The 11,614-nt window shown below is 37.7% G+C and overlaps 1 protein-coding gene across 2 annotated transcripts in view; it reads left to right on the plus strand.

Annotated features, from left to right (window-relative positions):
* Positions 1-11,614, plus strand: part of Gria3 (glutamate ionotropic receptor AMPA type subunit 3) — a 344,160-nt gene that overhangs the window by 78,644 nt on the left and 253,902 nt on the right. For both annotated transcript variants that reach the window (XM_004645323.2, XM_004645322.2), the window contains exon 3: positions 1,859-2,098. In XM_004645323.2, the coding sequence (XP_004645380.1) occupies positions 1,859-2,098 (240 nt within the window). The remainder of the gene's footprint in view (positions 1-1,858; positions 2,099-11,614) is intronic.

Consider the following 11,614-nt stretch of genomic DNA (forward strand, 5'->3'; position numbering starts at 1 on the left):
TGCCTAGATAAATACAATTATCAAAATTATTGGCTATTATTATTTACTATTAGTGTCAATGGCTGTTATTGTCACCTGTCATTATTATAGTTTTCATCATCATTATTGTCAATTTTATACAGAACATTGACTAAGATTTGACCTAATGGTGTGAAATTCTCCATTTATGGAATTAATTTGAGAAGGGAACTTTTCTTTTACTATCTCCTTTGGTGATGATTGAGGAATCTTTTCTGTTTCTGAGTGCACCTTTTGATTCATTCTCTAGTTTTTCTTTCTAAAATGAGAACCTTTTACATGCATGTGTTCTGTGATCACTAAGAATTCTTGAAGTTCAAGGTTATATATCCTACTTGGATATAATCAAGTGACTGACAATCTTTGAAATGTTACCCTCAAGGCAATGACTAATGAGTTTGGCCAATGAAAGAAAACAGCCCTAGTGAACATTTAATTAAATAGACACATGGAAAGCAAGATACGATAGACAGAATTCCCCATTTTTTACAACAGGGTTAACAATCAATAAAAATTGGTTTTCTACTCGCCTTCATCTTGCTTTCAATGGCCACCTTATTTCTGATGTCTAATACCTTTATTGTTTCACCTTCAGAGAGGACTCCAAATCCTATAATTTTCTTTCCCTCCCACTTGTTCCCATCGAAACTTATCCTTCTGATTTCCCACCAATCCTGAAATCTAATTGGACACGTTAATTCATTTTACCATTATAAGGGCTAAAAAAGAATTCTATTTAATCTTCCTCCCAAGCCATAAATTTTTTGTCAGCATTCTACAGCTAAAAAAGTAAGCTTAACAGTGGCATTTAGGGTGTCTTAACAGATAAAGGAGACCATACAAAACCCCTTAAATCATACCCCATTATGCCTGTTATGTTTGCTTCGCATGAATGGAAGGGAGCAGTGGTGCAGATAATTTAAAGATCATTTCCACTTGGTTTGGGAATGCACCAAATGGTGTTGTTGTAGCTGATTTGCTTTGCTAATTATGTTCTACTGAAGCTAATATTGAAATTGGTTCACATTTTTAAGCACATCTGGGCCAGAAGATGGCAGAAATGGTAGCATGGCCCACTTTGAAATGAAGGAAAACTGACAGGAACTATGAGGGGAACCTAAACTTTCCCTATGTGGACCCATAAATCTATAAGATTAACCCAAAAAGGATCAAGATAGAATGTTATCAATTACACATTAAGAAGAACAGGCAGCCACCTACCTCAATAGGCACCAAAAGACCAGTCACTCCCACAGCCTTCCCAAAATCCTAAATCCTCTATATTAGTAGTCTATACAAAGACTGATAACATAATTGTGATGGAAGCATTATGTAACCTAGGAAGAGCAACACAGTGGACACATTTTGCAGTGGACACATTAACATTAGTCTAACTACATTTTCCATCATCATTGTCACTTAAGCAAAAAGGCATTGAGAGGAGTGGCAATACAGTTGTATTTTGTTGGGAACTTTGCTACACTAAGAGGCTTCTATGACACTCTGCTGGGAATACAAGAACACCTAGTGCCTCAGAGGTGAGCTTGTAAGGTTATTGAAAGGGAAATCAACTTCAATCTCATTCCTTCCCACATTTTTTAGTTTCTTTCTCAAGGTACACATAGACAATGTGAAACTATTTCAAATACATCCTTCTCATTCTTATTTATGTCCTGCTGAGCAACTAGGCTTTCCAGTGCTCCTAGATATTTTCTGAGGTCTTCGTTTTCCTATGAGGCATGCAATTCAGAGCCTAACTGTACACTGAATTTCCAACCCTACGAACTGCAACAAGGGACAATGGGCCTATTGAAATTGCTTTCTCTTTTTCTCGTTGCAGTCTGCTCCCAGTTCTCAAGAGGGGTTTATGCAATTTTTGGATTCTATGACCAGATGTCAATGAACACCCTAACCTCCTTCTGTGGGGCCCTGCACACATCCTTTGTCACGCCCAGCTTCCCCACTGATGCAGATGTGCAGTTTGTCATCCAGATGCGCCCAGCCTTGAAGGGTGCTATTCTGAGTCTTCTTGGTCACTACAAGTGGGAGAAGTTTGTGTACCTCTACGACACAGAAAGAGGTAAGAATATGTATCATATAATAATGATATTCAATCCTCCTCAACTCATGTGCTTTTTTCTGCCAACAAATAAAATCTAATACTGTTCTTAAATTGTATTTAACATTAAATACAAATTAAGGATTAAGATTAAAAAATTAAAGCAATGGTAATTTTGGAATCTAATTTTATGAGCTTTTTCTCTCTTTTTTTTTTAATTTTACAAGCTATGTATGAGAAGCTATTTGGGATACACTCCTGGATGAGACATTGTGAAAATGAACACATGTTTCCAAAGCAATCCTTTATATGGTCTATAATGCATAAAGTATGAAAAGCTCAGTGTGAAGCAGGGAGATGCCTAAGCTGGAAGATTACAGAAAATTAATTCTGTCAGAGATCCTAATTATCCTCCCCTCATAGATGAGATAAGTGAAGCCCAAAGAGGAAGTGTACTTTTTCACACAGCAGTTAAACCACAGATATGGAACTAGTGGCTGATGTCTCCTACCTCTAGGGTGTGTTCTACCAGATTGCTTTTGGTCCTGTTTACAGGGACCCCTCAGTTCCTTGGCAGAAATCACAAGTGCAGGGAGAATTTCACAACTGGCTTTTGGGCATGGATTTTTTTTTTAGCAGAGAGATAATATACTGAGGGCAGAGTCTATTAAAATGGCCTCAGAAATTAAGACTGATTTCAAACAGAAGAGTGTACTAATTAACTACCTATAATACTTGTATCATGTTGTACCTTAGCCTCCAAAACCCCGTTAATTTTGAGGGGGGTTCCTCAGTAAAATCAAGGGGTGGAAATGATATTTTTATTAGTCATTTTCCTTTAACTCCGCTGATAGACTGAGAATGACTCTGCCTGACTTAAGATTTTCAGAATCAGGGCAAGAAGAAACAAATGAAATGTCTGTCTTCCTGGGGAATTCTTGGAGAGAGACATGCTTCTAAATAATTTAACTTAAAAGTCCCATTTTGCTTCTGGCAACTGAGAGTACTCTTTATTTTACTGTCATTTTGCTATGTCTTCAGAACCAATCAGGAAATATTTAAGCTGATATTTGCTTATGGCACTTACCTCCAAAATATAATCAATTTTCATGAACCAGGGCCACAAGATCAGCATTATAGTCCAAGCTCTACCATTAACTAGCTCTCTGACCTTGACCACCTCCTGGATCTCTCATGCTCTGTCTCCTCATCTATACTGTGTCTCTTCTTAATGTTATCTGATTCTATGATTTTTTTGGATATTAGGTCAGACACAGGACACTTTGTATGCTGCTGATAACCCTAACTTACATATTAGGAGTTAATCAGCCAAATGATTCTATAAGCCAATCTTCTGATAGATATATATGCATATAATATGGTTACAAAAGAAGTCAATTATAAATGGAATTCATAAAACTATTCTTGAACAACACAGAAAAATATCAAATTGAATGCTGCACTGTAGATTCTGATTGCTTTAAGAATTATGAAGAGATAGATCGCCAGGAAAATAGAATTTTCAGAGAAAACTTGGCAAAGGAGATAGCCCTAAAGGATAGGTAAGTTTCAGATTGCAAGAGAGAGGAGGGAGGTAGGACTGGAGAAGAGGAAAAGGACAGGAATAAAGGGCAGAGTCATGAAGAAGCTCTGCATGTTCAAGTAAAGACTTGTTTGACTAGGATAACAAAATAGGCTGTATGTTCTAATACTTAATTTTCTAAATTTTAATGCATTTCATTCTGTGAAAACACTAAGAATGAAATAGCTTTAATTTCATATACTATGTATCATGAAATCCAGTGCATTAGCAATCTAGACTTCAGAACTAAAGTTTGAAAATCAGGAGCTTCTTACTTAGAAATTATTAAAAGCTAAGTATCAAAATAGAAAAACCTAAGTATCAGTTCTACTGATACTCTCTTAGTTACTTTTCTCTTTGCTGTTAGAAAATGTTGGACACCCATAGTTAAAGGGGAAAAGGTTTATTTAGCTCACAGTTTGTAGAGGTTTCAGTCCAAAATTGGCTGGCTCCAAGGCAGAGAGGTGGGGTGGATATGTCTCACAGAGGAGAAACATTCATGAAGAGCAGAAAGTATCAAAGCAACAAGGAATTAGAGCAGTTCTTTTCTGTCCCTTTATACTCAGTGTAGGTCACTGGAATGGGTGGTACCAAACAATTAGTGGGCTGATTTAGTAACTGTACACCCTTAATCCCAGCACCATTAATCCAAACACTGCACTATGAATCAGGATCACAGTCTAGATATAGCTACCTTTAAAATAAACCCACCTATTACTACATGAGGCTTTGGAGGGACATCTAGACACAAGCCATAACATACTGTAACCCCCAAATAAAAAAGACTCAGTATATTTCCATCTCTTGTGACCCATCTCTGTTAGCTCTCTATCAGAGAAAAGGAAGCTAATGTCATTATGCCTATTTCTTATCCCTGCATCTTTTTCTGAAATTGTATCACTAGGGGCTGGGGAGATGGCTCAGTAGGATAAGCGCTTGCCTGGCAAGCGCAAGGGCCTGAGTTCAATCCCCAGTCTCTCCAAAAAAAGAAAAATCTATCAAATTGTACCACTAAATCATTTAGACACTCCTATTTTCTTTGAGACAAAAGAAACCTTTTGATTCACCTAAATTTGCATTTCTTTCTTGTGTATCCATGTAGCTGCTAGGATTAATCTCTACTATTGAGAATTACTTTTCATAAGCTATTGCATTAATTTATCTCTGGGAAAGCCCTCTAAAAACACTATACATGGAACGTGTTCCAAAAACTTAAATGTGAGTTTCCATTACTGCCACTGGAATTAAACAGTCTTTTCTTCATGATTCAGTATTCATCAACCAACTAAAAAGCTCATTCTCTGTATATGATCTCTTCAGATTCTTACATTGCATGTAGCTCCCATTTTGAACTGTTGCCCAGATGTCCTAGGACCATGTTTACTATAGCAATTTCACTTCTACAACTACTACCAAAATTTATCTCCTTTGTTTGATTATGAAAACCATACTCATCATTCCATGTGTTTTTAAAACTCACATCAAAGTCTGTTTACCTCGTTCTTTATTTATTTAACACTTACTACATCACACATCCATAGTGCCCTCCTTGGCAAGAATAAAACCTTAATATCTCTATCTTAATCTGCCTCTACACTTCCTTCCTTGTCCACTCCAATGCAAAAGGATTCATTCAATAGATCATAAGGTTACAATAACAAACAAGACATATGCTTCCTATTCAGAGAAGTATACAAAGATCAAGTAAAGTAACAAAAAAATGATTTCACATTTGGATAAGCTGGTATGGTATACAAAGAGAAAGATAATGATGGAAAGGTCCCAATTTTAAATATGCTTAGTTACAGACTCATTAACAAGGGGCATTTAAGCTGAGAACCAAGAGATGGTAAGGAAGCAGTTGTACGAAGAGTAAAGTTTCAAACAGTGAAACTAACACACACAAAGTTACTGTAGCCAATTTAAAGAACCAAAAAAAGATCAGTGTGACTAATGAGTAATGAATAGGCAGAAAAGGCCTGAAAAAATGAATACCACATGAGACAGGAGCTATAGTAATGGAGTATGAACAGGAGCCATGGTAAGAAGTATAGATTTAATTTTACCTAATGTGGGCAGTCATTGAAAGAATCTGAGCATGAGAGTCACATGGTTTCATAGAAGTTTCTGTAGAAAATGAAGTGTGGTGAAAAAAGAAAAACCAATTGAGGCTGTTACTGTCATCCAAGTGAGAATGATGGCAGCTTAAACTAGGTTGAAGGAGGAGAAAGGTGTATGGAATTGAAATACCCTTGGAAATAAAAATAACAGAAATGGAGGACAGATTGAGTATATGAAGTAGAAAAAGAATTCAAGGATGACTATGAAGACTTTGGCTTAAAAGACTGGGTAACATCAAAACATAACTTTATGCCAGTCCAAAGATTGTAGACCTCAGTGCCTAAAGCAAACAAGCTGCCTCAGTCCTGAAATAAACATCCTATCTGGTTAAAGTCAACTATTAGTTGCTAGACAACCTTGTGTCACATGTTACTAACTTTGCAAAAGTATAAATAAAGGACCATTTTGTTGTGAAAAAATAGAACTTTAGAATATTTTAAATTACATAAGTGAGATGAGGGGTAGGTTGAAGAACCTATCATTACATTTGAATAAACTAAATATATAAATGGTGTGGCTCTACTGTAGCAGAAAAGAGGTGAATGAGGACCTGAGAAATGGGCTAAAGATTTGAGCACACTTGAAAGATGTGCAGCACAAACTGGATAATTTTGCTTTCTGAAATTACAAAACAGTGAATGGATTTACAAGCATTTTTGTGCTTCAATTTGTGTTGGCAAACGAAGGCCTCACTTGGGGTTTGCAGGTCCTCATTTCACTTAGTTATTAATATATCACATTAGTTCATTAGTACACAGTGGAAAATTATGCCCTTGGTGCTATATGCATAAAAAGCCATGCTTGGAAAAATTGTGAGGCTAATTTAAGTGTGCTGTCTCCCAGTTCTATACCCTATCCTCTTTATTGACTCCCCTATTCTTTATTTACCTAATACTTGCTACTATGTCACATATCAACACTGCCCACTGTGGCAGGAGCAAAAGCTCAATATCTTTTGGTCTGTCTCTGTACTTCCACATACATTTTCCTGCCCTACATTTTGTTCCCACTGATTAATAGGCTTTCTCCACTAATGACAAGCTCAGCTCACCAATTTATTCATGCCAATTTACTACAGCAACTAATGACTTGTCAACTAGGGAAAGAGAAATTTCTATTCAAGCAAGGGACTTCTGTGGAAATAGAATCTTAATTCAAAAATATAGCTTTCTTTTAATTGTTATCATTTTTAATTAACATACAATAATTGTATGTATTTGTAAGATGTAATATGAAGTTTTGATACATGCATATATTGTGTAATGATCAAATCAGGGTAATTAGCTTATTCATCACTTTGTACATTTATCATTTCTTTGCTGTGAGAGCATGTGAAAACCTCTCTTCTACTTATTTTGAAACATACAATACACTATTGTAATCTATAATGACCCTACTGTATAACAACACAGCAGCATTTATTCCTCCTATCTAATTATAATTGTGTGCCTGTATACCAACTTTTCCCCAGACTTCTTCCCCATTCTCTGGTATTCACTGTTCTATTCTCTACTCCTATGAAACCAACTTTAATACTGAGATACTAAGTGCTACAAGTCTAGTTTGAGAGATTCTTTGCCCATGTCCTTTCCCACAGAAAATCCTCAAACCATCACAGGGAGATGGCCACCTCTTCCAGTTATTATGCTTATCATTTGGGTAAAAGTGTTCTGTTCTTAACATTGCCTTCACGATGGTCACATGCTTGAGAACTGCAGCCAGACTCACCCGCACAGCTGACATCTCTCCTTGGCTTCAATGGGTACAGCCCACAGAGATGAAAGACACCAGCCAAGCATTCAGTCTCAGCTTAGATAATGAGATAATAGGTCTGGGTGCCCTTTGAGGCAACTAGTTCCTCCCTTCTTAGCAGTGTTCAATAAACTCCTGCTGTCTCCCATTCTCAACCTGAAACTTCATACTCAGTTCCCAAGTAACTCTCCGGAAGTCAACAGCCTTTTAGTGGACATTTCTATTTTCTTTCAAGGTTGTGGTATGAACTTGGGCAGTTGTAACAATGATCTCATCAGTCAACAAGCAATTATTGAGCTCTCTGTAGTACTAGCTTATCCTAGCCCCCTGGTGGAGATTTAAAAGCAGCTGAATTAGTTCCTGCCTCTGAGGAGTTAATAATCCTGTTTTATCTCAGGGTCCACAAAAAAAGAAAAAATTAAAACCAGCTGATCCCACACCCACCAATAACATTTGCATTCCTCATAGCAGGTTCCTTGGGAAAAGAGTAAATGTCAAATAGCTAGGAAGGTGAGAACATTTTGGAAGGTCCTGAAGGGGTTCAGTGGTAAAAGGACTCCACATGACAAGGAGAAGAGTCCTTTTTCAAAGCACTGTAAATGTTCTTGGGCTGGCTGGTTTTGAATTCCACTGAGAGGCAAGCAAAGCTTCAGTTCTGCACACCTTTCTGCATGTCGTCACTCACAACTACTTCTGTAACCTAGTAGCACCTTTTCCACTCCGTTTTGCTTTTCAAACTGAAGCACTAAGCCTTTCTTCTCACTCCCTCTTCCTGCTGTACAGTACTCTTCCTTCACCCTTGCCTACTCTCTGTCCTCTTCCTCCTTTTCTTTATTACTCTGTTCTTTTTCTTTCTCCTCACAAACACACGCACTTGTACAGACCCCCAGTAGCAATTATTGTAACAAATAAGCAAACCTATTGTCATCTTACTGCCTTATTTTGATAAGAAGAGTTGTGATTTCTTAAGCATTTATTAATGACTAAGTCTCGAGCTTTTTCAGTAACACAGTAACACAGCTTTTTCAGTAACTCAGAGCTTCTTCTCCTCTTTACAATTGAAGAAACCCAGGCATAAAACTATCAAAGGATACAATAGGTGATGGTTCCTTGGGTTACATAGCTCCACCATAATGAAAACAAATCCTAAGCAAGATCTGCCACAGTCCATAGGCACATGTTTTTCACAAGTACACTTAGTGCCTCGTGCCCTCTCAACATTTGGAAACACTTCTTTCCTCTTCCCTTAGTTTTCTCTTTAGCAATTCCTCAAAGGTACTAGTACTTATGCTCTCTCTACCCTGTTTTTGTCCCTGGAGATACAATCTAGTTGTCAAATTCTTTCTTTCTTTAAGTATGAAGTCCACAAATTAATATGGTTTCTTGTGGTATCAGGGTATTCAGAGAAGAAGAAAGTAAAAAAAAAATCTAGTTATGAAGCAGAAGAGTTGCAAAAGTGAAAGCAGAGAAAGAACAGAGTTCCAAATGCAGGTAGAAGATAGGTTTGCTTATGCTCGACCCTGGTGGAGAGCTGTAGTAAGGACCTGCCTCTGGTTGGAAGGAAACTCATCTATCCTTCTCTGGGGCTGACACAGTTGCCAGAGCACAGAAGGATATGAATTTGCAAGCCCTACTTGCTAAAGGGCTGCTTCTCACTGGAGAAGAAAACAAGAAGAGCAATGATGGGTCCCCATCATGAACTTCTTTACAGTTCCTACCAAGTATTATGAGTAGCATTTATATACATTAAAAATAACACTATCCAACATTTTTTTTTCTCCTACATTTTTAAGACGTGGTTAAAGAATGTACAAAGGTAACAGATGGCTCCAATTCTAGTCATGTCCATTTGCCTTCTGGGAAATGTGGAGTCAAGAGAGTTTTTTATTAAAATTCAAGCTACTTTTTACATCTGAATATATTAGGAAGGCCCAGAGAGTGCATTATCCTGTGAAAGACAGATACTAAATTCCCCTGTTTAAGCAGCAATAATCAGGGTTGACAGTACCTGAGATATTTGGCAGTTTCTGCATCCTTCCTAATCTATTGTGATGAGTCTTCAACTATGAAAGCATCTTGAGAGCCTGCACAATAATAATAGTGAATGACTATTTGGACTGGATTGTGAATAAAATACCATACATATGTCTGTAATGAGAGTTTCATTGAAAATGAAAATACTGGAGCTGTCATATTTTTTAATACTTCGATTTGCACATCCTTGACTGCTTTGGGGCATAAAAAGAGAAAGTGCCAAGCAATTTGTTGTCAGCTCTTAAAATAAATTATCATTTAAACACTTCCTCTTCAGAAAGGTTATTAGCTTAGTAGCATGTTCCTAGGGTTAGACCATCAGTAGGGGGGAAACCCACAAGACATTAAACTATCCTTCCAAACGCTAAGTATTAGTTACTGTGCAAATTGCTCTCCCAGTAGCTTAACATATTTTGCTGTAGCTCTCCAATACTGCAGATTAGACTGCAGTGACTATTAATAAATACTGTCGTATTTTACAGCTGTCATGCAAAGCTGAAAAAAGGCTTCACTGTGATTAGATCCTGTTTACTGTAATATTTCCAGCTCAGACTCAGAAAGGCAGTTTTCGTATAAAGGTATTTTCCAAAAGTAGAATATTTCTCCATCGAATGACATGACTAATTTTAATATATAGTTAACTCCTTGGTGGCAGTGAATTTGAGGTTGAATTGATTTCCCAGCCAGAGCTACATTTCTCTCCAAAGACACATGAAGCGAAAATGTCAAATTTTCTCTCCTGGATTGTCCTTCATATGCAGAGATGGTGTTCCTGTCAGAAGATGTGCTTTGAGTGGTCCCCCTCCCATACAGAAGAACAAATCTGAGCTGGTTTCTCCACCTGCTTCCACCTTGTGTCTCTCATGACTGATCACATTGTTTGCAAGTCAGCTGGTCAGGATTTAGAGTAGGAATGTTACTTCAGTAGGATAGCTAGAAATTCTGCTTCCTGAGCTAAAATGTTATATGTGCAAAAAAATCTCTAGCCCCTCTACAATGCATTAACTGTTTGGCACAGTGTTCACATCTCTGAAAAAGAGGTGACAGCTGGCAGGGTTGCTTTTGCTCTGACCTTCCATTGCTTTTCGTGGAGTTTCTTGTGGAATTAACCCTCGGTGAGCTAAAGATCTAGTTTTCAATGAATGACTGTCCTTACAACATTAAGAGTTAGCAGAAATATACTATAATAAATCTGAGTTTGGGCCTGAGAAGTCCTTTTAAAAGAACTTGAAAGGTTTTTCTTAAATGTTTCTTGGGGAAAAGACAGACTGTGATGTAAAGCTATGACTTTGAGGCTTGTCCCTTAGAGTTCTTTAGACAATAATTAAAGCTAAGGTAGCACTGGTATGGAAGTAGAAAAAGGGAATGCAGGTAAAGACTTTAACACCAAGCTGAACATAGTGATATGCTCAATGAAATTTCCCTCTTATTTTATCACAAATCATAAGAGGGTACTGCTCATTGGAGATAGAGGATAATTTTATCTCCCTCAGGTGACATTTGGCAAGGTCTAGGGATAGTGCTGAGTGGAGGCCAGTAATGCTGATACACATTCAACAATACGCAGAATAGTGTCCTCCCTCCCAACAAAGAATTATCCAGCCTCAAATGCCCTTCGTGCCAAGGTGGTAGTAAGTCAAGAAAATGGTTGCAAGAACTTCTCAAGGGGCTGTCAGTAACCAATCTAGCAATTCCTCAGTGTCTCTTATTGTGCTTACACCAATATTAAGAGCTGTGTTCAATAAGAGGTAGTCTTTGAGTGTAAAGAACTAGCATCATGGCCAGAGAGACTGGTCAGTATTAAAGCACATGAAGCAAAGTTTAGTACAGAAAACAGCAAAGGGAAGAATTAGACTGCGTGGCCCAGGGGGCCAGGGAGATGGCTCAGTAGAATAAGCGCTTCCCTGGCAAGTGCAAGGGCCTGAGTTCAATCCCCAGTTCTGCCAAAAAAAAAAAAAGACTTTCCTGTCAGGGGCCATAGCTCAATAGAATAAGCGCTTGCCTGGCATGTGGAAGGTCCTGAGTTCAATCCCCGGTTCCACCAAAAA

This window comes from Octodon degus, unplaced genomic scaffold, assembly GCF_000260255.1.
Source record: "Octodon degus isolate 3935 unplaced genomic scaffold, OctDeg1.0 scaffold00224, whole genome shotgun sequence".
Lineage (NCBI taxonomy): Eukaryota > Metazoa > Chordata > Mammalia > Rodentia > Octodontidae > Octodon > Octodon degus.